The sequence below is a fragment of the Podarcis pityusensis genome (genome assembly GCF_964106645.2).
Source record: "Podarcis pityusensis genome assembly, chromosome: 10".
NCBI lineage: Eukaryota > Metazoa > Chordata > Lepidosauria > Squamata > Lacertidae > Podarcis > Podarcis pityusensis.
In genome coordinates, this window is record NC_138035.1 from 70395041 (window position 1) to 70421726 (window position 26686).

Genomic DNA, 26686 nt, shown 5'->3' on the forward strand with positions numbered 1-26686 from the left:
TCACTTGAACAACTTGTATACAGTGAGCTTACGCGAGCACCCCCCACTCAGCTCTCTTAGTCTTAATTCCCCTTGTTTACTGACGCACACCCACCAAACCCGGAAGTCAGTTGCCCTGTTGTTATCTTTTCATTCAGCAGCCTAACAGCCCATGGATAGAAGATGTTCTTTACCCTGTTGGTGCGACTAATCATGCTTCTATATCTTCTGCCTGAGGGCAGGTGATCAAGAAAGTGCCGGCCAGGGAGTAAATCATCCCTGAGAATTTTCCTCACTCTCCTGAGGCAACGTTCTTCTGCTATTTCATCCAGCGGATTCACAGGACAGCCCATAATATCTTGTGCTGTATTCATCACCCTCTGTAGGCACTTCCTATCAGTTGATGTCAAACCAGCGTACCACACCGTAATGCAGTATGAAAGATTAATTATTGAAGATTAATAATACAGTAAGAGCTACTGAACACACTGCAGCGTAACCCATTCCAGGTGCTAAAATGAAAATGGTACCAGTGAGAGGGAGGTTGGTTCACTATGAACACTCAGAGCTACCAGCCACAGAAAAGTTTTAGACTATGATCCTCTCTCCTCCCTGGTCAGTTCTATAAAGCATTCTTATATGGGCCAACACAGTACCCTCCAGATGTTCCTGACCTTTGGCCATGCTCCCTGGAGCTGAATCTGGAGGGCACCCTGTACCCGTCCTCATCCAGGTAAGCAATCAGGAAGCCATAGAGCTGGCATAGGCAAACTCGATCCCCCAGATAGTTTGGGACTACACCTCCCATCATCCCTGACCACTGGTCCTGTTAGCTAGGGATGATGGGAGTTGTAGTCCCAAAACATCTGGAGGGCTGAGTTTGCCTATGCCTGCCATAGAGCCTCCCTTGTGCCTCATCCTGCTAGCTTTGAATAAGTGAAGTTGACAGTGCAGTCTTAGAGGAAAGATGGACAAAAATGTTATTGTCTCTCTTCAACAAGAACAGAATGGACATGAAAAACTCTTGATAATTCTAGCACAACTAGTGATTAAACCAGAGGACTGATTGGCACTGCTGGGCAGGTGCTCCAGATGCTGAGCTTTTTCTTTTTTAAAAAAAAGTATTTCTCTAGCCCTCCTAGAAGGTAAGTTATGGGGCAAAATGTACACGTACCTTCCAATAAATTTAGGGGAAATGAGAGTGAGTGTGGCGTAGCTATCTTGTATGTCTTCCCTGGTACTGATAAATGTTCCCTGTGGCTATTAGACAGCAACAATATCTCTCTCTGTGTGTAAAATCAATATTGTGTGATCTCTACAAACAGTAGCAGCAGGAGACAGCTGATACCCCCTGGTAAGCATAATGATGCCAGGGGTGGCTCTCTCGCTCATAGGGTGTTATGACACCCCCTCCCCTATGAATTTTTTTGACTCTCTCTCAGAATTCTGTCCACTGGTCCAAAGAGGTTGGTGATGCCTGGATTAAATAATATAATGATGCTTTTCATACCCTATGCATGAATTCACATGAATTCAGTGACGCTTATTCCCAGGAAAGTTGGCTGGCTTCCACTCATAAAACAGATAATGGGTCCATATTTGGAATGCTTTAATTTCAGATAAAATTTGGAATGCTTTAATTTCAGATAAAATCAAATCTGTTTTTCCCCTCCTCCAACTGATAAAGATGCATATTACAAAACAGCTGACTAGCTTTCTCTCTGCCACACACATCACAACATATCAAGCAAAATCTTCAAAGTGCAAAATCAAGTTTCTCTGAATCAAGCATAAGTCTCTCTTTTCTCAGGCAGGAAAGCATGTCCTCTAGCAGTCCTTGTACAACTTTGAAACAAAGTGATTCGCGCAAGGGGGACGAAAGAAAAACAAACAATCATTATGCTGCTATGTTAGAATTGAAAATCTCCCAAAGTTATTGAACCAGACCTGCAGCTAAATGCCATCGTCAGTGACAAGAAAGATCTCATTTTCTGGCTGTCATGTTTTAGAAGCCTGAATAGGGTTTATGTCACTGCGGGTGCAACAGAAAGAAAATTATCTTACCCCACAGAATTACCGAGTGCTGCCTCAGCTATAAATGAATGTAACAGATTCCCATTAAGTACAGGAAAGAATGAGAAACCAGGTAGAGCAGATTTTATATTGCTATTGGATATCCATCTATTCTGAAAAATCTGTCCATGGGAGGGAGAGTTAAAGATTGGGTATGCTCTCCACAAAGACTAGCATTTTAGTCCTTCTGTACATTGGAATGTCACTCTTTCCTGATCAGGTTTCAATACCTGGCATTTCTCTTCCTCATTTTTTTAAAGTTCTGAAGGTATTATGGCTCTTTAAATCCAAGATGCAGACCCGACTATTAAATGCTCTTAGAATGAACAAGCCCAAACATAGTTCCCCCCCCCCGTGTGGTTGTTTCATGACTGGACTTTATTAGATTCCTCCCATTCCTTCAATTATTCTATGCTGTATTCATTCTCAAGAGCTTCGAACATACTTCCAAGATTTGGGGAAAGCTTTTACCCAGCCATGAAGCACTGGCTGTCTTCCCTCCAACTAGGTTTTTGCTCTTTCAAGAGTGCTTCCTCAGGCCTGTTTTAGTTTTTTTGGGGGGGCGGGCAGTGGGGCAGTGAAGATTATGGAGGAGATATTGATTATCTTTCCTAATAGCAGCTATGCATTGGGGACATGGCTCTCAAACCCATCACCTCCATGATATGCTTGCTCACTGGGGCTATAGCCAGAAGCTGGTGAAGATTTAGCATGGCCCACTCATCTGCTAGAAGTTCTCATTCTCAAGCTGGAGCTTACCAAGTGCCCCCGCTTTGTTGTATGAACTTAGTGAGTGGATACTACATTCCAGAGCGCACATTCAATTAGAGAAATGGACTGACGTTTTGTGCTATAATGATACTATGACAGAGCTGTGTGGCAACAGTGGTTTCAGCCCACAAACCTGAACCACCCAGCAGGGAAAGGCTGAGGCACAAACTAAAAATAGCAGAGTGCTGGAAATGGGTGTGTGGGTCTGTGCATGTGTGGGTCGTCATGGGCACTCTGGTAATGATGGCATGCTGTGTGACTGTTAGGGTTTCTCTCTTAGTTTTGTCCTAATCAGTGCTTTTTTTCTAAAAAAAAGTTTAAGGGTACTCTCATTTTCCTACTCATATTGAAATACTGCACCTCAAGGAGGTCAAACTTAGATTCACAACATGTTTAGGGGTATGTGTACCCCTGTGTGTCCCCAGAAAAAAACCCACTGGTCCTAATGTTCTGTTATAAAGGCTGTCAACAACTTGATTCTTCATCTCAAACTTTGGGCATGACATCCAGACTCTGTCTTCCACAAAGTTAGGCTGGGAGAATTTCCAGTACTTTGGGGGGAATGTGCATGGATATCATTTACTTTGATGGGCGGGGATTCTTTTGCTTATTGCCTACGGAGGCAGCCACCCTTTTCCCATACAATCCCACGCAAAATGAAACCATAAATAAATAAATAAATAAATAAATAAATAAATAGAAACGAAACATACTGTAACATAATAAATAAAATAAACTTGTCCACCTCATTTAGTTGTAAGTTAAAGATCCCTCTCCAAAGTTTGCCCACACACAAAATCCTCACACCACCCTTCCGTAGCTTTAGGGGAGGATTTTTGTCTACTGTCTCTCTCTAGCATCCTGGAGGTTTGCTAATAGCCTTTTCAAATTGTTTTTCTGAAGACAGGTTCCTGTTACTCAATACGTGATTGATATTTGCCACCAAAAGGAATATTCAGCTACAAGTTCCAGACCAGAAGAAGTTCCTTCAACTGAAAGTTCCAGACATGCAGTTAGCAGCAAGGACCAGCAACAAATAAAAGTGGTCACCCGCACAAGCAGAAGCATAATTAATTTCCTCAAGGAATTAATCATCAGGTGCTGTGTGTTACCTTGGCTATTGGCCATTTTCCTAAGGTTTGGGGAGCTGCTAGGGGGCGTTGCACCAGGCTGGAGAGAATTTTTCTGACTCCAGGAGTCTATAATGGTCAACAGAAGAACATCAGTCTCCTTACTGGAATGACTGCAATACGGCTAACAATGGGACATAGGACTGTGCCAAAGAAGAAGATGACACTGTGAAGAATGAGATGGGGTTGGAAATATGAGGTTTTGATCAGCTACAATGTGTAGGAATGGAAGGCAAAGCTAGCAAGGTAAGCAGGGTAGAATGAGTTCTTTACTGAATGGGAAGGAGTAGACAGAAAGGGGTTTAAAGTCATATCTGCTTATTCCAATTGCTCAGTTCAGTGCACTTGTGACAAATGTATCCTAGTTATGGCTTCCTCTTCACACATTACCTTTTTCTAAGTGTACACCTAAAAATGTAAAATGTGAATGTGTCAAACCAGCTTTTGAAAACACAAGGAACCTATTGGTATTCTTATCAGGATTGTCTTCAGCTCCCCGTTCACAGTAGTATTTGTTTCTGTGTCGTGTCTGAAATGGCCCACAGGCAGTAGGCTTTGAGATGTCCGACACAAATCCACATACGGCAACATTGCAAAGAAGTGAACAGACTCATAGAAATACACTCCAGATGAAAACTGTGAGTTAAGGCCTCATCTTTGGGTTATCTATATCTAGAAAAACAAAACCACTTTGATGACTCCTTAAATGTCTAATTCTGTATCTATGGTTTAGATTTTAGTATAATGCCGACTGGTTAAAAGAGACAAGGCAGCTGCCCTATTTCTACCTGCTGCTGTTTGGTTTGTGCTAAAAGGCTTTTACATTGTGCTTCTAACGAATGGGAATGAGCTGAAAACTCATGAAATCACTTCCGGCCCCGGGGACCTAACAATCTTGACGTTTATTTCATTTGCCTGCAGTCTGTTGGTCACACGATGGCTGTTAACAGGACAGTTGACTTAGCAGGAGGACGGCATGTGAGGTGATGGTGGGAAGAACATAGAGCCAATAGAAAAAGGAATATGGACAGGGTGACTCATGACTAGTACAGTTCTATGTCAGTTCTACTTTCCTAGTCTCTGTAAAATAACCAAAATACTTTAGCATTTGTGTCAGGAACATTGTAAGGGAAAGCTGAAAAACAAACATTTTATCTGTTTTCTTTTAAAAGCAACATCTCTCTGAATATTAATGCCCCCCCGAACATTTTATGTATGATTTGTCCTTAGTTGCGTCCCAATTCTTAACAATATTTGGTTTCCCTTCAGCTGAACATACCTGTGGGTAGCACCTTTCTTCTCACAGTTAGATTCACTTGCCCATTTCGAGCTGCGTTATGCATGAGGTCAATCACATATCGGTGAGTTTTGCCAGCCACTGGAATTCCATCGACGAAGACCAACTCATCACCAGGATGGAGGCGGCCATCTCTGTCAGCTGAGCCCATGGCAATTACTGCTCCAATTAAAATCTAAGTAATGGGGGGAGGGGGGGAGGAGTGTTACAAGCATAAATCCAAAGGGCAAGGCAGCAAAGAAATCTCCAATACTTTCTGGTGATGCATAAGCAAAACTTTTCTCTGTTGCAGAGTGGTGTCCAAGATATTGCTGCCAAAATGCCAGCGCTCAGATAAGCCTATGAGAAATGCCCCAAAATCCTTTCCAAATACTGTAGCAATTAGTAGTAATTAATGTTACACTTTTTCCTAAAGGAGTAATGAGATTAATAACCCAAACAGCAATGAATATTTTAAGGATTACAGCGTCGGCTCACTTTCTTGTTAGAAAATACACTCCTGTTTGTGTGAGTGGGTGTGGGTGTGAAGAGAGAGATCGTGAAATTACAAAAATTAGAATCATTAAGGACACTGCAGGCACAAAAGTTTCAGGGCAAGGCTATGTGTTTGGCTGTTAAAGAGGATTAATACATAACATCTAAAGATTAGACTTTCTAAACCCTGTCTCCCCTGTCCCTTAGATAAATAACATTCTTCACTGATTTGGTTTAATAAGGAGTTGGTGGGTCACTGCAAAACCTATTGAACAGACTCTGTGATAAGACAATTACAGTGGCTTGATCCTGTCCACTTTGCACATCTCTTGGCATTTTAATGCGATAATAGATTTCTTGTTGTACAATGTTGATTGGGGATTTGTGCTATCAAAGAAGTGGCTGGTCCCTGTAGAGGGGAAATGAACGTTTTGAAAACTGCTTTGAAATCCTTTGGTATTTTAGAGCTAATTTGCACAATACATTCAGGCTCTTCTTCTCATTCAGGCTTGAATGAACCATATAACATGTGAGCTGGGAATCTAAGCAGTCAAGTCATAGCGACCTCTGCCATTTTATTACAGGAATGTTGGGTTGAAATAACGACAGACGAGTAGCAAGTGTCATGTGAGAGGCATCTCTCGAGCAAGTCCCGAGAAGAAGCTTTTATTGAATATTACAACATTGCCACAGGTGCGCTCGTTGCTGATTGGTTAACACAAGTACAAAGCAAAGGCTACATATAGGCATTAATCACCAATAGATTAAAGGCTGGGAAAGGGAGCACAGAACTAGACAGGCATGAAACCTCCTAATTAAATTATAACTAATGATTGATATAGCATGACTAAAACAATTACTAATGATTGATCATAACATAAAAGAATATAATAATCGAGTTCCGTAGATGTGGTCAGCTATGCATTAAGAACAGGTCATAGTGTTTTTCATGAACTTAAGATGAACTGAGCTTCCTAGAGAAATGAGGGAATGTCTTGGTATTTAGAACAGGTTGTACAGTGTGTACAGAAGCAGAGAAAAGATTATAAGCGAGACTTCCCAGGATGCCAGAGAAAAGATGCCACAGTTATGTGCAGAAAGAGAACTTCCCTTCACAGGAACTTAAAATTATAGCATCATGGAAGTTGCTATGCTTTCAGACTTGCACCTTGCACACAGCTTGTGTGTTTGCATGAGAGGGAAAATATACTAGTAAGGTCCTTAGTTTTGAGAGCCATCATGTGCAACACGATCAGTTACTTCTAGAAAGCCACTGCAACGTAGACTATGAATAATATGAATAATATTAGCCAGTGGAGTCAGTCATTCAGTGAAGACATCTAGTGATAAGGCCCTGAAAGAGGTGAAACAGCCATTAGCATTAGCCATTAGCAAATATATTAGTCAATAGGTGCTTAGCCTGAGGAGAACCAGTATGCTGCAGCAACATTAAGCTTCATCATGGGGAAATGTACTAGCGCAGCCATTTGGGGTCAGAATGCTAACTTAAAACTAGCTGAAAAAATTATATATCTCCATCCTTCAAAGGTTTCTTTATGAAAAGGTGGCTTCAGTTCAGTTGTGCACCCTAAGGCAATCACCACAAAAAGCAACAAACAAGCAAAATATTTAATTCCTCCACCCCATGCTGAAAAATTCAATACTCATTTTTTGAAAACGATAAAGATTTTAAAAAGAGAAATAAAAAGCTTCTTCAGCATCTCTCAGGCAGGCCTTATTTGATTGAAAAGTTAAGCAGCTGGTTGGAATAAAGTTGTGTCCAAGCCAGTTTTCACATTTCTTTTCTTTTCTTTTCTTTCATGTGCTAGAGCAAAACTTTGTGTGTTTCCAAATCATGCAACCATTCTCTGTCTCCAGTTGCAATATTGGATTTTATGGCTTCCTCTTAAAATCATACTGAATCTATGCAATTACAGCCACATGCCAGCATTCAGACATCATTACAACAAACATGCCAAAAAGAAATATTATCATAAATTCACCAAGGGCCAGGGCAGATGTTGTTTATTAGACCAATTAAGAGACTTGTGCCTGAACGTCCCACCCTCCTCTTCCCTATTGCTTTCTCTGGAGTGCCTTGATTCAATAAATCTGGGATTGATCAAATTCTAATTTTATATTTTGGTTTGTAAACAGAATAACAGCACAATCCAAACCCAAGAGTTTGGCTACAACACTTCTGGCAAATTCCTACTAACTTCCATTGAATTATGTATTGCTTAGATTATCGAGTTATCTTTTCAGCTAGACCTTGCATGGTAAATTAGTGTGTGTGTGTGTGTGTGTGTGTGTGTGTGTGTGTGTGTGAGATAGAAAGAGCACCATTGCCCCATTTTGTGTAAAAGTTTCCTGTGAATCCAGCATTTACCAATGCACTTGTCATGAATCATGACCCTGAGAATAGGACAGTGTAAATAGCTTCCAACATTCTGATTCTAACATTAGCACTAACATGTTTGATTGCTATGTAACCCTGATATAACTCCAACATTTTTATATTTATTTCTGGTCTTCAGCAATTTTATGGTTGCAAAACTGGCTAGAATGCAGTGTGGTTTTATGGGCAAGGGCAAGGCAATGTAGCAGGGACATTACAACCTTGATCTCTGACTTCTAGACAAAATTGGATCTGCCACCGTCTTTTTGGGATAATGATGATTATTATAATTTCATTTATTATGCATCTACTGACTTAACAACACCAAAGAAGTCGCATTGCATTGCAAAATATACAAAGGCATTAAAACAGCAACACAACAATACAAAATATACAAAAGAATTTTAAGCACTAAAAATAACCACAGACCAATTCTACAAGCACCAGACAGAAACCCCACTTTCCTGTAGCCACTTCATAATTCTGGTATATAAAACTTCTATGTATGGAAAGCAACTGGCCCATATCTGGACATCTCAGTGTTGTGTGTTTTGTCCCATCCCACCAGCCATCAGTGATGTCTGCACATTCAAAATGCTATGATGTCAGAAGACAGGTAAATTGTCATAGATATACTTGCCATTGTAGCATGCCATTGCAATCTATGACCACAATGTCATTCCTCCACAGTCAATTGTACAAATGTTATATGCTGAGACAGCTTGTGCATCTCACCATAGAAGGCAGGGGGAGGGGAAAGATTTTTGAGGTCTATTTTGGCTAGTACAAATAAATACAAAATCCAGAAGGCACCAAAAATGTTCGTTTCTTATCCTATCTGCATTCAATAATATTTAAAGCTGTATTCTAAGATTCTTTATTGTACACTGGGATGCTGAAGGGCTAAAAATACATCCAGAATATGTAAAATAAAATGATTACTACTTCTTTTTCTATGCGTGATGTACTAAAAGTCACAAGTCCTTAAGCTTGTCATGGCTGAGGAGAACTATCATGGGAACGTTTCTATTTTGATACCGCAATCTTCCAGTATATGACTAATGGAAGTCACTACTGTGTGTACTTCAGAAGGCAGTATGTCTCATTTCAGGATGTCTGTTACATTTTCTCAAGAATGTGCAATATAAACAGTGGGCAGTTTCAAATCTCAAAATTACTGTATTTATCCAGCAAACGTTTCTCAGTGCTGTGTCTCTCAAAGCATGACATTCGTTTGTTCCTACTAAGTTTGAATGTTATTTGGCTGTTGTAAAAGCAAGGCCCTGACCATCTGCGGAAGCCAATCATGTCATGTAAGTCAGTAATTGAAAGATGTCACAGAAAAATGAACTGTGTAAAAGGTTGGAGAATATACTCCTGGTAACTTAATACAGACTGATTCACAATGACAGATTTTAGATGGAGAGGCTGATAGCTCAAGAGTCCTGTCTTTTTCAATGTCTGAACAAGAAAAAGTGCCGTTCCAATATGACCATTATACAAAGTGATATTTTTCTGACAGATAGCGAAGATGCTGAAGCTATAGAGTAGAAAGTCAAAAGAAACAACTCACGGGCTGTCCAGGTTCATCTCCTCCAAGGATTCTGAAGCCAAATCCAGATTCCATTCTCCGAAGATGAACATCCAACTCCTTGTAATCTGGACCTGGTATAAGATAAGATGTCATTTAGGTGTAAAATGCTTTGAGTTTCTTTCTACAAAAAACAGAGCTGCCCAGTGTTTAGATCATTAAATGATACATGACAGTCCCACCAGAGCCGATGCAAACAAAAACAAGACAGAATGTGTTGAATACGGACAGGAAGAAAACACAGGTACTTGAAGATGGAACTATCAAATCAAATGCCACAAGGGAACTCTGAATGAAGGAAAATTGACTGCTACACATAAACTGCTCTGCATTCTGAATATGAATAAGAGTATTTGTAAGAGGCACATTGCATTTTCCTCCTTCCAATGAGAAATTCTCTATTTAGAAGTAAGTGGGTTTACCCTGATGTCTGAGGAGTGGCGTAAACAATTTTAATCTTGCACATATGACTTCCTGCCGCTCCTTTCCCACTATTTTCCCACCATAAGGAATGCCTTAAGAACATACAAGAAGTTTTGCTAGATCACAGCAGCGGTCCATCTAGTTCAGCATCCTGCTTCATGCAGTTGCCAGCCAGATGCCTTTGGGAGGCCCAGAAGCAGGAAATGAGCTCTTCTCCCCAAAGAAACTCCAAACATGGAATCTGCATAGAGTCCTCATGACAAGTAGCCATTGACTGACTCTCCTTGATTTGGTCGGTTCCTCTTTGAAAGGCATCTGAGCTAGGAAGCCTGCGGCAGTGAACTCCACAAACCAATTTCATCTTGTCATTTGTTCCTTGATGGAAACGCATTGTTTAAAACCAGGGAGATTTTGTAGCATGAGAACCCTGCTGCAAAAACTTTGAGCCCCGTCATTTAAAATACCAGTTTTGAAGAACCCCTGCTCTGAAGGCTCATGATCACTGTCATTAGCGCCACCTGTAAAAACTGGGGCTGAGGGACAGATGAGCTGTGATGTTGACAGTTATATAGGTTTAAACCTGGACCTGCCCATATAACATATAGAGCAGGAGAGGAGTTCTGATTTTTAACAGCAAAATAGGCTAATAAGTGTGTGCTCTGAAGCTCCCCTATCAGGGAAGGAAGATGTGGGCAGGAGAAGGGTGGAGCAACCCCTCGCTAGAGCAGCCAGTTTTTTCTGTGATTGCAGTACCACCCTGTGACGAAGCGTAGTATATAAAACTTAATAATAATAATAATAATCTGGACTGACAAAGACCTGCCACTGTCATGTTTACTTTGAACCTACATTATTGTAAGGTTATCTGAAATGCATTTGAAATGTTCTAAAGTGTGAATAGTTTTATCTGTAATGAAGATAACAGGGATTTAGGATACTCTCTCTCTCTCTCTCTCTCTCTGTGTGTGTGTGTATGGGGGGGGGGAGTAAGCCCAAAATTGTATACCCCCACCAGCCCCTGTACTGCCTTCCCAAAGCCGGCTAAGCGAGGTGTTGGGCTTTGGGGAGGTGTGAGGCTCTCCCATCTCCTTCCCAAAGCTGAGAAAGTGCTAAATATTAGGCTTTGGGCACAAGGAAGCCCAACACCTTGGTTGCCAGGCTTTGGGATGGCAGCATGTTGGACCACCCTGGTCTAGAAGAAGGAGGTTGTTCCAGGAATGAAAAACTTCCCTTTTTCTAAACAGCAGCGATTGGTGGCTCTCTATACATTCCACTCCCCCCACAATAGTGAAATGTGATTTTTTTTTTTTTTAAAGAACATCCTTACCCTTTGGAACCAGCAGAATTATTCCTGGGACATTTGTGTTAGTAGGGCTCTTTTACCTGACTGTTAGCAATTCCTATATGAAACTATTGTAGCATAGCAGGTTGGACACGGTCAGAATATGTCCCAAAGAAAATAATTTAAAAATTCTTTTAAAAGGTCAACATGTATAGTAAAATCCATAACTATTAATAATTCAGCCCATGTTCATTGATTTGCTATGGAATGTCCCCAAAGTAACGTTTTGAAGCTACTCAGAAATATGTTTCAGCAAAATAAATACTAGGTCATTTAGTAATAATTAAAAATCGAAGTGATTGGCTTTTTTTGGGGGGGGGGGGACAAATGAATAAATAACAGCAGGATCCAATATGGGCCATGGATATGCATACTCTACCATTTTTCAAGCTGAATTTTTCACCATGCACTTCTTAATAATTTATTGTTGATAAATGTAGAAAGTTGTATTTTATGAATGGAGGCCTCACAAACGTTTCGGGGGATTAACCTTTCACACTGGCTTAAGCTAGAAACGGTGTATTATATATTTCTGTACTTGAATCTTGTCTACATTGTAATGAAAATAAATAGAGAGCTTCATGAAAAGGAATGGTGCCCATGTTTATTCAGTTTTCCCGGAAACCAAAACATTCGAGCACAATAAGCCCTCAAGGCAGAGACTGTGCTTTGTAAAGCAAACAGCCCACTGGTCACCAACTTTAAATAATAGGAAGTGGCAACAAGAGGAGAATTTTCCCTTTATCTTTGCCTGAGAGACAAAATGTCAAGGAGAGAGAAGTAGAATTCCAATGCAAATGTTTTTGGAAATGCAATGAATTGGATCCACTAGAGGAAGCTTCTTCCTTTAGAGAAAGGCAACCTTTGCATCCAATCCAATGTTTTCAATTCAACTAAAGAGCAATGTTATGTACTGAGTTGAATAGGATCCAAAATGCAGCAGTCTGATTGGTCCTAGAACAACAGGATTCAGAATGCAGCAGTCTGGTCCTAGAACAATGCAGCAGTATGATTGGTCCACAGGAGCCACCCAATCCAGCTCCAGGTGGAAGTGAATCCACAACCTGATTGGCCTACAGGAGAATCCCAGAATTAGCCAATCACGTGCAGCCCATTGTGTAAATAATGTATATAAAGCAGATACCCTGGGGGAACTTTCATTCCTCCTCACCACTATGAGCTGAATAAAGAGCATGAAATCCACTCTCGACTACGAATATATTTCAAGCAAACACTGTAGAAAAGTAGGAGAATTAAAAATACTAGGGAGGCCAACCTGGAGGCTTAGGTTAAGTTTGTGAACTTTGGGCAGGCCTCATGAACCATCCATTAACAGTTCCATAGCATGCAGAAATTCAAGAAATGCCCCTCTTTCCAGCAGGAAGGCCCAGCAGTTAAATATATCACTAGTACTGCTTGATGAAAAAAGAGCAGTAGCCTTCATTACCATAACAACATACTGTATGCATTCTTTGAAGATGACAAAGGGAGCCACCACTTCACCCAGCAGTCCTGCTGCGCACACAAGCCGGGGGGGAAAGCGGAGGCGGTTTCAACCCATGGTTTGCTGCACCTATTGGTTTGTGCGCACTGCTGGTTGCTGAACCAACTTAGGACACAGCAGATCCTTGGCCAGGCCAATTCCATCCTTCCTGCTTCCCACTGTACCTCAGAAGCATCACTTTTTGAGGGTTTCCTGCTGGTAGCTATAGCTTTCACTTCCCATGCTTTCAGCTTCTGCTGGTGGAGCCCAAAGGAGCCAAGCAGAGCCAGGCATAGAGACAGCACCACTTCACCCTTTCGGTTTGTCAGATCAGGGGGTTGTGTTGTTCTGTGAACTTATCCATATGCCCATGTATTTCGTCATAACACCAAGCCCACCAGAGCACAGTGGTGGGGCACTGGCGCTTACCTGAACTCTGGTCATTTGCATTGCTGCTGCTTACTGGGAGGGAGAGAGAGAGAGAGACCAGGTTGGTGCAGTGCAAATGCACCTGCAGGAGCAATGGATTGGCTCTGCTGATACATTTGCACCCCACCAACCTTGCTGCCTTGCCCTTCCCACTCTCTGTCCTGGTAAGCTGCGGTGACCTGACTAACTGGAGGTCAAGTGAGAAGTGATGCCCTGCCCTGCCATCTGCTACTGATAACCATTATGGCATGGAAGTGAAGGGCTACTTTTAAAAGAAATAATAAAAATAAAAATTACATACAAGAAGAAAAAGATTTTGGATTTGATATCCCGCTTTATCACTACCCGAAGGAGTCTCAAAGCGGCTAACATTCTCCTTTCCCTTCCTCCGCCACAACAAACACTCTGTGAGGTGAGTGAGGCTGAGAGACTTCAGAGAAGTGTGACTAGCCCAAGGTCACCCAGCAGCTGCGTGTGGAGGAGTGGGGATGCGAACCCGGTTCACCAGATTACGAGTCTACTGCTCTTAACCACTAAACCACGCTGGCTCTCTACAAGGATGACAGAACAGGATCCACCTGTCCCTCTATCCCACCGTTTCTGTAGGCAGGACAGCCTATATTATTGTGAAAGCCTAAATGACAATTAATGTGAACACAAATCCTCTGGACTTTGATATGTTATTAAGTTTATTAATCTAATGATCATAAACATGGTTACATGTTTCCACATATATGTTTTGAGATTTTTTTTTTTTTTTAAGGAACACTTGCTCCTTCCCATAATGGGTATTTATTAGATGAAAAGTCTTTGTCTTTTTAAAGGAGAAAAACAATGCAGAATGGTGATTAGGCACTCATGATTTACCCGACTCCGGAGCCATGATTAAAAGAAGCACAGTCACAAGGACATGCAATGGACAATAGTTATGTTAGCATAATGAAGGCAGAGAAATACTTGCCAGAGGAATCCATTCGAAAACCAGTCCTGGGTGGCACTTGCTCTGAATAGGAAAATGTGGAATTAAAGGTGAAATAAATTTGTCTAGACATGTAAATATGCAGTTCTTGCTTTTTTCTGCTTCAGTATGAAATAGCAAACTCTTTTTATTTATTTAATCTTTGAACAGACTTTTCTCACGTTATTTTGTCTGGTTTAGCTGAAGCATATTTGTATAGATACATTCTTTGAAAACAGAGCAAATTAAGAAGTAACTTCAATTCAATGATATGTCAGTTGCTTGTTATCAACATGCAGTTGGTAAATAAAAAAAAAAAATACCACACTTTCTTTTCAAATGACAGCCTTCAGCATTAAGTTAAATACTTCAAATGAAACAAGCTTGCCCTGCTCAATGTATATGTTAAAGGGTTTTTTGGGACATTGATAAGATTTACAATGCAACCCTATACACATCTACTCATTTTATTTTAGTCAGGCAAATAAAAAGTACAAAGTTGTGTCTATGTTCATTAGGTTTCACAATGTGCAGGCAGTTTATAGCTTGTTTGGTCACAAAAGCAGATGGCAGGAATTAGAAATTCATGCTCTTTTCTACCTCTTCTGCAGAGATGCACAGCATGGATTTCATTTTTTCCAGCTGTGATGGAAGACTGAACACCAAAGACCCCTCCAAACCCTGACAAATAGAACTGACTATAAATTTACAGGAAAACTTGGTTATTAGCTGCCCCAGGGCACAACCTGATCCCTGGATGGTTGAGTAATAGAACAGGCAAGTATAGGCTTGTCCTTCTGAAGTCTCTGCGGTTGCCCATACATATGTGGGGCTGGGTTAAGAGGAACAAAAGCCAGGAACAAGCAAGAGCTATGTGCAGAAATGGAGGCACTCTGGCTAGCACAGTTACAGCACAACCAAATCATATGAACACAGACACTTTAATACTTCTGAATCTCATATGTGACAGCCCTCAGTTCAAGTCTGGACAAATCTCCAAATGCTCAAGCAGCTGTTGCTGAGGGGCCACATCTAGCCTAGTGCGGAAGAGATAGATCAATTTCTCTTGGGTTTTCAGTTTGACCAAGCCTGGATTTACACTGCAGATTCAGGGCAAAACTAGTCATGAAGCTGAATGGAAGAACATTAGGGATTATTATTATTATTATTATTATTATTATTATTATTACAATAGCAGACATATTGTAAGCTGCCTTGAGCATTGTTTTAATTGTTGGCATACAAATAAAATGATGATGATGATGATATTGACATGTGGAGTGGAAGGATATTTTCATCAGGACTGCTATGCACAGAGGAACAGTTTAACCCTTTCATCAGTGGCTGAAATGCCCCTCTATTAGTCTTGTAAAAAATGCTTTACTCGCTTTGGGGGCGATTTTCAAGGATTTAGTCTGGGAAGGGTAAATTTAAATCTTCCCTTTGTGTACTGTACTCCTGATAAAAATTGCTCCTCCCCCAGCTATTTTTTATTTTTAAAAAATTGAGTGATGTCTTCCAGCTTGGCTCTTAAACTGGTCAAGTCTGGTCTTCACTCTCATCAAGGAAACCTGGACATGGTGCTTCTGTCAGGAAGCCAGGGATTTTAGACAGAGAACCCCTGGCAACCTCAGCATACTACAATTCCCAGCATGCTCTGGGGGAAGCTATAGTACTCAAACTGCTGGAATACTGATGTATGTATACAGCACAACCCTGTTTCTAGAACTGCTCTTAACCATCAGTAGAGTGAGTGGGTGGGGGGAAGACTCACTGATGCTCCATCTGCACTCTACATTTAAAGCAGTATCATACCACTTCAAACAGCCATGGCTTCCCCCAAAGAATCCTGGGAACTATATACCCCTATTCTGCTCACAGAGCTACAGTTACAGAGTTATTTTACAGTTGATCCCTCTTCCAAGGAAGCAACTTTTAACATTTGTCCAAAATTAGATGGGCATAATTTGATTAGGCTGATTGAACGGCAATTTATGGCTTCATGATCATAGTGATGTCCTGTCCTGCCCCAAGTGAGGTTGTCTGCAATTTGTGTACTCATTTGTTCCCAATCTTGAATTGGTGCGTAGCGTATATGCTGGAAACTATCATAGATTTTGGGGAAATTAGTGGCTACATATCTGGGGATTTTCTGCAGTTCCAGCTTCAGTGTATTACATATACCTTTTTTCTATCCCCCCCCCCGCCAAATCAATTAGTTTGGTGAATAATAATCATCCAGTAGATCATGTTAGGTATTCCAAATAATTACTTGTGTGTGACAATATATATTTCAATAAAATTATTAATTCCAGCTTTGTTTCCATGGAAAGGAATATATCTAGTGTTGTGGTTCTACAATGCAATGTTTGAATAATTACTATTTAAACTAGAAATCTCTGGCTGCCATTCCCCCCCCCCCCCGAGAAAAACATTTCTTATTATATTGATTATTGCCCGATATGCATATTTTGTAAACAAACAGAATATGAAATCTGGGAGAAAAATGACTGAATAGTTGTTACAGAGTTGGTCTATTTTGCTCAGACTTTTTGGAAAAAAAATCTTCCTATTGCTGGTATGAGAAAACTATCAGAGGCCAGATCACATGAAAGTTCAAACCACCATTCAGAAATGGAGCTGATGCACCGGAGGGATGACACATCAAGACTAGAGAAGGCAATCAATGGATTCTACATCCAGAGTAGAAGCAGCTTCCCAGTGGGGTGGAGACACAGCACTAGTTTTTTATATTATTTATTATAGTTTCCTGGCAGTGGCATTGCGGATAAGCCTGCGCTGCGTTGACTTCCCTGCTGCTTTGTTCCTCTCCCTCCTATCGGGTGAGCCTCTTCTGATCCATAGGAAGAAGAAGCCAACTCTCATGCCTTCCCCTTCTTTCCAGTATCAGTCCACTCTTTGCCACAGGATACTGTCATCCTAGGTACACTTCCACACAGACATACACCGTGAGGATTCACTCCTATGAATGCTACATTGAACACAGTGGGACTTACAGCTGTAGGACTGTACTTTTAGAAGATAATAAATTATGATGGCTGGTTTATGTTTCATTCCTTCAGTTACACGGTGAAATTCCCATTGCATCGCTTCTCAGATAAAAGCCTTCTAATTGTCTAACTGCAAATGTAACTTGTGCAACTTTTTGTAAATGTGTGCCGGGTTGAAGAGAAGCTGATTGCTACGTCTTTAATACAGCCATCAGTCGCAGAGCTGACACTTTCTATTAGCGTAACTCCTCTGGGGCCGCCTTGCCAGCCAGCAATCAAAACCACTTCTCATCCACAGCACTTTCTCTAATGCTGATATTTTCATAATCTCATCTGGAAATGCTTTTGGATACATTGTCAGCTTCTATAACCAACAAAAACATTTTGCCATGACGAGTAACTCTTTCTGCCAAGATGAGCCGCACAGGGAAAAGTTTAATCTTTGCTGCTTACATTTTCCTCTCCATTTGATGTGTATTCCCTGTGATGCCAGGAGGGTTAATTCCTATTTTAAATTCACAAAATGTATGAACTATCACATCTCCTAGATCTGGAGAAAGAAGTGTAAATATGTATTTTGTGTGTATGCGTGCAGGAAATGGGACCAATAGCTTATGATCCTTGAAGATACTTTACGGCAGGGATGTGGGACTGAAGGTTTCTGGATCACAACTCTCGCCGTCCCTGACTGTTGGACATGTCAGGATGGGACTGATGGCCACAAGTTCCCTAGCCTATGATTTCCTCAGAATAGTTTGAGAAATATATGTTTTGTATTATCCAACATCTAAATGTGCTTTTAAAAAGTGGGCAGGAAGAAGCTCTAGTTACATTTCCCCCCAGAATGAAGGCAATTCTACTGAATGGCTGACAAAAAAGGCCGTTCTAAACATTAGTTTTTAGCATGTCATTTTGGGGAGGTGGGTGGGAGGCGGATATGCACAGACTAAAAAGTTGCCATAGTAGCTCACAGGAGCCCCCCAAAGCAAATAATGGTTATTCTGCCAGTGAAATGTTACATAACGTGTGCTCTACTTGACACTCACAGCCAAGAAAGAGATCGTGGTCACTCTAACATGCAGTTGAGGTACCAGAGCCTATATTTAGTCCACGGGAAACAGTAATGTGTGAAATACTAAATTTGGAAACAGAGTTCTGATTCCCCCTCTTGTCAATGGGGAAAAACTATTCCATAGTAACATTCTTCGCCATTCATGGCAGGGTTTCGGTAGGGCTTGCTGAAACCAGTGTGTAAAAATGCAGCTACAGAGATGAGGAGGGGAAGAGAGATGAATTTGGCAAGCTTACTTATTGCCCATTTTCTGAACATATTCTTAACCTTATTTTTAATCAAAGCTCTAACTTCTTTGTAGGGATGCAGGTGACACTGTGGTCTAAACCACAGAGCCTAGGGCTTGCGGATCAGAAGGTTGGCGGTTCGAATCCCCGTGATGGGGTGAGCTCCTGTTGCTTGGTCCCTGCTCCTGCCAATCTAGCAGTTCGAAAACACGTCAAAGTGCAAGCAGATAAATAGGTACCACTCCAGCGGGAAGGTAAACGGTGTTTCTGTGCGCTGCTCTGGTTTTGCCAGAAGCGGCTTAATCATGCTGGCCACATGACCCGGAAGCTGTCTGCAGACAAACACTAGCTCCCTCGGTCAGTAAAGCAAGATGAGCGCAGAAACCCCAGAGTCATCCGCGACTGGACTTAATGGTCAGGGGTCCCTTTACCTTTAACTTCTTTGTATCTTCTCATCACCCTCTTGTAAAAATAAATCATTGTGTTTGGGACCATTTTAAAAACTGTTTTAGCTGTTTTTAATGGTACGTTTGTAAGTCACCTTGAGATATATGTAAAGGGCAACTTGTTAATTATATTGCACACAAATTGCCTACAGCATACCGGACAAAATACATAGGACATGTGTTAATTTGATTGTTATGTAGCAGACAATACAATGGGAAACCATGTAGCTGCTTCCTTCATGGGGATCGGAAGGAGAGTGTAGCTTCCACAATAAGGGCAAAGAAGACCGACCCCCCCATATATTCCTCTAGAGGTTCTGAACTGGTCCTAGGTTCTTAGAAATGCCACAAAGGGGACAAAGCAGGGATTTCACACTTCTTATATTTCAACTGTAGCTAATAATGAGTGTAGTGGATGCCAGGTGACTTTTGAACCACAGGCTAGGCAGCCACAGTAAATTCTGCCACCACCTTGTCCCTCCACAGACGCTGACGCTTCTATGAAGTGCACAGGTAAATGTGCATGGGGAATCTATGCACACTTACCTTGAAGTAAGTCTCATTGAACTCAGTGGGGCTTACATGTATAGAATAACTCTGCTTGCTAACTCCTAAGTTGTCCTGCCCATCCTTTTGGCTAGAATGGGCTTAGGGAGCACTGTAATGACTTAACATTCTCCTTTATTCAACACTCTCCTTCAAAGAGATATACTACAGATGCTCCTCAGCCAATTTGCCTGATTGCATATATACTTAACTAATTCTCAAATTATCTCCTGCAGCTTTATATCCGAAGACAGAAAATATGAAGTATGCATTAAAATGCAGGAGCGAGTCATTTACAGAAAAAGCTATTAATAAATCTCAGGCTGTAAATGTTTAGGGTTATTAATTCTGCCCTTTTTCGTACTAGGGAAATCTGCGTATAGGAGATCTCTTTCAAGTAAACTTGAAATGAGTCTTACATATTTCGCAACCTTGTATATACTAATCAACACTACAAAGTAAGAAACTCTCTCTGACTGGGTTTTTATAATACCCAGAAGTTCAGGAATATTTGTAGCCTCTTTCATCACACTAACAAGCATTACAAGGTTTTGCAATAAGCATTTTAGGCTGTATACCTATACCAACTAACCCAGGAGTAATTGCTATTGAACTCAGTAGGACTTACTTCTGAGTAGACATATGTAGGGTTATGCTGTTAGTGACATTTTTTAGTTCTTGCGTGTGTGTGTGTGTGTTTAGTTAAAGCTGAATATCTCATGGTTCACATTTTAAGTTTCAGCAGCATCTTGTTTTCCTGTTTAATGGCACTTGCATGTCACCCATCAGCCTTGGATTGCAATTTGAAGTGCTTCTGATTATGTATATGTATTTGTATGTACATACATTAAACACAAATTGTAACCTCACAAGCATTGTAACCTCAGAAATACAAAGCTGCTTAATGGTTTTGTGTTATGGAAAACACAAAGGATATTCCATTGTGTACTTTAGAATTTTCTGTGGATTTCTGACAACTTTATACTTTGGTGCATGATTGATGTCTTAATATAGAAAGCTTCAGGGAAACTCTCACTTTAAATCCAGCAGCCAATTTTCAAAGCAGAAAAATAACTGAGGGAGGAAAGTGAGGACGGGTGTAGCATCTCAAGCACGTTTTATGCAAAATCGAATGAAAAATAAAACCACTCTCCCCCAAACCCTCTTTTGCTCATTTAATATCACCTCTAGAATTTCCCTTAGTTTAGCAAGCAATACAGCTCATTTCACTAGAAAGATGCATGTTCTGCTCTCACTGGGAAAAATCTTGGAATCTAAGCACTATCAGCATAAAAAAATATGCCAGCGATGACCATGGGCTGCTATAACATTCTTCCACAGGACTATATGGGTGAGAGGAAACTTCCATTGGCCAACATTCAAGGAAAGAATGCAGCAAGGCTTATAATGACCCTCCCATCTCCTCAGTATAAAGAGCACCTTGGATTGCACCCTAAAGGGAAAATGAAGTTGAGGAAAGGAATGGAAAAGCCTCAGTGCATTCACTCGAGCTCAGGTGCACATTTCAAGAGAATCACTAAAATCAGACTGCACCCAATGTTGCCTTTCTGCTGATGCAAAGCCCTTTCTGCTAGCAGAAGGCTGTTCTGAAACTTTGCATAAGAGAGTTGCATGAGAAAAGGGTGCTCATATCCAAAGTGGAAATTTTGCTGGCGTAAGATGTTATGCAACATATTGGGCTAATTATTCCGCAGATCCCCTGCCAGTCTAATTGCTGCAGCATACCACGAACCGGTTGGGGTTTCAAATTGATGTTGAATGTTCCCAGGGCACTTTTCTGTATTGTCTTGCTCAGGAAGCAAATTACACCCAATAAAACAGGCAATCTAGTTAATATATTAAGACAATATAACGCAGCCACAAGAAATCGAAACAATGCATTGTAGCAATGTGAAGAAGGGCATATGGTGGTGTAGTCTTAAGGCTTTCTTGGCCAATGGAACCCTTGATTAAGGCTTTCTGCAATGTTTGTGTTTGTTCTTAATGCTTCCTTTATTATACAAGAACATAAAGACCTGCTTGATCAGATCCACGGTCCATCTAGTCCAGCATTTTGTTCTCTCAGGGGCTAACTAGATGCCTATGGGGAGCCTGTAAGCAGGACATGAGCACAATAACACACAACATTTTGATTTTTTTGTGCTAAACAGTTTGCTTCAAAACCATCTATGGCCATAGTGGGGAATCTGTGGCCCTCCAGATGTTGCTGGACTACAACTCCCACTATCCCTGACCACGCTGGCTGTGGCTGATGGGAGTTGGAGTCCAACGCTATAAGGAGGGTCAATGGTCTCCAGAGATAATTTGCTACTCATTCCTAAAATGAATCACAATCCACCCAAACAGTCACGTTACTGTTATGAGCAGACTGACAAGAAGTCAGGTGTGTGAATTGCATAAATTTTAACGTAAGAGGTTAAGGTTGTTTCATTTCCAGATGAAGCAAAATTATATTGGTGAGTAGCCTCTGTAAGCTCACCAAAGTGTTGGTGCTGGCCTTTAAAGCCCTAAATGGCTTTGGTACTGTAGACCTGAAGGAGCATCTCCATCCCTGGACATAGAGGTCCAGTTCCAAAAGTCTTCTGGCAGTTCCCTCACTGCAAGAACTGAACTTACAGGGAACCAGTGGTGCCCACCCAGTGGAAAGCCCTGCTATCAGATGTCAAACTGATTTGCCCCAGCCACTCTGTATGGCTTCCAACATAATAAAAATACAGCAAACATCAAACATTGAAAACTTCCTGATACCAGGCTGCCTTCAGATGTCTTCGGAAACTTGTGTAGTTGTTTATCTGTTTGACATCTGATCGGAGGGCGTTCCACAGGGCAGTGGCCACTACTGAGAAGGTCCTCTGCCTGGTTCCCTGTCATTTCAATTCTCTCAATGAGGAAACAGCCAAAAGACCCTCGGAACTGGGCCTCAGTGTCTGGGCTGAACGATGGGGGTGCAGATGTTCTTTCAGGTACACAGGAACATTTGGGATCCACTGTAACAGTTTTTAATATAGGCTACAAGGTTCAAAACTTAATTAACTTTTGCTTAACTTGAAGGTTTGAAATGACATTTAGGCCAAAATATGAATTAAATATGACCCTTACAAATTACTTGATATTAGGTAATCCTCTGAAAATATATTCTTTGTCCCAGGCTGAAGATTATAATCCAGGGGTCAGCAAACGTTTTCAGCAGCTATCCACTGTCCCTCAGACCTTGTGGGGGACCGGACTATTTTTGGGGGGGGGATGGGGGCAGAATGAACGAATTCCTATGCACCACAAATAACCCAGAGATACATTTTAAATAAAAGGACACATTCTACTCATGTAAAGACACGCTGATTCCAGGACCGTCCGCAGGCCAGATTTAGAAGGTGATTGGGCCGGATCTGGCCCCCGGGCCTTAGTTTGCCTACCCATGTTATAATCTCTTCTACTGATTTATGCCTTCTTTAATTCTTCTTTATCTCTCAAGCTTTTTTTTTATTAACCAGATAGAAGTTAATCTTTACTCTGCACTTTTCGACTCTGTCTATAGTAGTTTTATTCAAGAGCCTCCCTGCTGAATAACAAGTGCAAGACTCTGTGAAAATATTTCATTTACTGTTGAGCGACTCCCATATGGGGAGCAATTATTGGGAAAAGGACTGCACTGTCTTTAAAGTGTTAGATCAAGTCAAGTATCTTTTAAGCAAAGATGCTGAGTTTCAAAAAGTGCTTGCTAATTACAGGTCCTCCCGTCACTCCTTCTGACAACCATTCCCAGAAGGGAGTTCGCTGGGGAATAACCTTTCAGCACCACATCCACATTCTGCCACTAAAGCAATAGATGTACCAAGGGGAAAAGGCAAGTCAAAAATCAATCCAAGCTTGTTTTCCAAAAATGGGTTTGAATAGGGTCATTACTAATTCCATTCCAGGTTTCTTGGTCCACATTTGTATACAGGCCCAAATGAAGGTAATTCTGAGAAACACCATGGCTGAAGCCCACAAAGATTACAGCTAATGTATTTACTGTAATGTTGGGGGAATCTCTTGTACAGTAGTGTAAAGGTAAAGGGACCCCTGACCATTAGGTCCAGTCATTACCAACTCTGGGGTTGCGGTGCTCATCTCGCTTTATTGGCTGAGGGAGCAGGCATACAGCTTCCAGGTCATGTGGCCAGCATGACTAAGCCGCTTCTGGCGAACCAGAGCAGCACACGGAAACACTGTTTACCTTCTTGCTGGAGCGGTACCTACTTATCTACTTGCACTTTGACATGCTTTCGAACTGCTAGGTTGGCAGGAGCAGGGACCGAGCAACGGGAGCTCACCCCGTCGCGGGGATTCGAACTGATGACCTTCTGATCGGCAAGTCCTAGGCTCTGTGGTTTAACCCACCGCGCCACCCGCGTCCCGTACAGTAGTGTAGTGTTGTGTAATGCAGTGTCCGAGGAAGCTGCGCGCTTCCTCATAGGAGGCAAACGCCAAGAGCCTTAAGTATGAACGAGACTATGAGTACATTCAGGCATAACACTAAGCCACAGTTTAGCACTATGTCTAAATAATGCTCTGTCTGTCTGTCTCTCTCACACACACATAAAGGAGTGAGAATATGACTTCCCATTCTAGCAGAAAGCTCTTTGTATGCATGGGCCTCTCTTTCGCACCCACAAAGCTCCCCCATCCACAAGAACTTCCTCATTTGCTCATTTCTTTCATCCTGACTCAGCCATTGTTTCATCTAATTTGGTCCTGGGAGACCAGAAGCTATAAATATGACACCCTACTGTAAGATGCCAGAAGACACTTTATAATATCCATTAAAAACGTGCAGGTCTTATTTTCAATACAGCATTCTGATAGGACTGCAAATACACCAGGGAAAATAGATGTATGTTTTCAAGCGCTTTCATTGTGAAATATAACAAAGGTTGCATTGTAAAAATAACTTGACATTCATTGTTCTGCATTGTTGGGCGGGAGAGTCAGAGCAGGTAACCTAAACAAAATGCCAATTTACACGCAAGCAAATGATTATGGGCACCAACCAAAAGCAGTTATGGCTTTTGCAGAGCTCCCGTCTATTTATATTGCAATTAATCAGTAGAGACATAGATAGAAGACACTCTCAAATGGAGGCAAATTTAGGATAAATGTATGAAGGCACTCGTGGCAGTGGTTTTTTTTGGTAATATCTACACTAATTGGATTCATTATTTGGTTTGTTTTGAGTTATGGCAAGCAGTGCCACTGTGCCAGCTTTGGAACGTGTATAAGGCAATGTTTAAAGTTTCCGAGTGCTCTGCGGAGGGGGACCATATTTGTCACTTACGCCTACTTTCATAAATAGCTCGTGATTTCTCATACAGCTCATATGGGTCAGGTTTCCTTGGGTCAAAGGCCTCTGTTGAATCAGGAAAAGAACTCCTGTGAAGGGCAGGCGGAAAGGGGATGTTCTGTGGGATAGCTGGAGCAGATAAACTTGTCTGTGGACTGCCTTGATTCTCCCATCGTTCCATCATCTATAATAAATAACAGACAGCAGAAAACAAAGGTTTAGACTGAACACCTGCAGGCAAGGGTGACGTCTTGTTTATACAAAACTGTACAATGCCCACGCGGTTCATAGCTTGCATTCTGTACCTACTCAGAAATCAGCCCCATTGGGTTTCACGGGCTCACGCTCAAGTACATATGTATAGGTTTGCAGCCTTGAGCATTTTATCAATAATGAATGTGATTATTACAAGGTAAAGCACGGTTTGTATTTTATCTTCGTCCTGTGGTCTCAGTCAGCAATACCACAGCCATCAGCACTTTTTTAAAAGAAGCGTGTTTTGCATCAGTGGGGATTTGGGCGGTGATTTGCTGAGGAATTTCATCTGTACCTGGCTGAAGCAGGCTGGGTTCTCTTTCCCTGCCCTCCCCATCAAGAGTCTCCAAAAACAGGATTTGATGTATTTGCAGAGTACATGGCAGCTAGTACTATGTAAAACACGAGTGGGGAAGCTTTTCCATCATGAGGGCCACATTCCTCAGTGAAGAATATAAATAATTTTACTCCTTTTGCCATTTCTGTTATTCCCTTCGAGAGAAATACAACAGAAATATGTTGCATTCACCATGTGAAAAGTAGCTAGACTATTGACTGTTGAATATTCTATAGGAGGCCTGTGCTTAGTTGACACATCAGAAATGCTTGAAGGTCTTTGTCAACAAGTTGAAAACAGGGATGAAACCACTGCCAGTTGATAGGCTTTTATTTCTCATTCTCTCTCTCTCATTCTGCGTCCCTTTCCCCAAGAGTGGCCAGTGTGGTGGGGCAGAGCCACAAACTCCCCTCCTGACACCGCCATTGCTGCTATTTGGCCTCTGGCTGGCCTTAGCCCATGTCTGTTGCCTGGCCTTCAGAAGGTTGCCCAAGAGGAGAACATGGCCCTTTGGCTGAAAATGGGGTTTCTGCCCTGAACTTCCTTGGCTCGAGTTTTCCCGCAGGTCTGAAATGTTGTTGCCTAGCTTAGATAACAAATACCTGCCTGCAGCCAGGACACAAGGCAGCCAGCATCTAATATAATCTACTTACCTTTGGCTAATCCTATTGAGAAATGCTTTGTGAATTATGCTGAACAGACTGGTGGAAGCAAGGAGGATTAGATGTTAGGAAGAAATACTAATTAGCTAGCTGTTTTTGCAGAGAGTTTTGAAGCACAGGAAGCATGGTGGTTCCAGGTCAAAACACAGGAACAAAGGTTACAATATAATCCTAAAAATGCTGTTCCGTAGGTAATCCCCACTAAATTCAAAAAGGCTTACTTCCATGTTGTGACCACTCTGCAAACTTGCTTGAAATGAGGACGGTATAAAATCCTGAATAGGTAAGATGTGCTGTGTGATCTTAAGCATATGCTTTCAAAAGGAAGCCCCATCCAGTCCTATGGGGTTTATTTCCAGGTGTTTATGGTTAGAAAGGCATTCTGATAAATAACCACATAATACACAATCCAGCTAAAGTAAATAGTATTGTTCTCAATCT

The 26686-nt window shown here is 41.5% G+C and overlaps 1 protein-coding gene across 18 annotated transcripts in view; it reads right to left on the minus strand.

The window, feature by feature from the left end:
• MAGI2 (membrane associated guanylate kinase, WW and PDZ domain containing 2) overlaps window positions 1-26686 on the minus strand; it is a 601975-nt gene that overhangs the window by 62078 nt on the left and 513211 nt on the right. For 13 of the 18 annotated variants that reach the window (XM_081023428.1, XM_081023439.1, XM_081023441.1 and 10 more), the window contains 4 exons: window positions 24986-25175; window positions 9696-9787; window positions 5233-5425; window positions 3936-4022 (listed from right to left, as the gene is read on the minus strand). In XM_081023428.1, coding sequence (XP_080879554.1) covers window positions 3936-4022; window positions 5233-5425; window positions 9696-9787; window positions 24986-25175 — 562 coding nt within the window. Of the gene's footprint in view, window positions 1-3935; window positions 4023-5232; window positions 5426-9695; window positions 9788-14351; window positions 14394-24985; window positions 25176-26686 lie in introns of all 18 variants that reach the window. The other 5 variants (XM_081023429.1, XM_081023442.1, XM_081023435.1 and 2 more) reach the window with 4 other exon arrangements.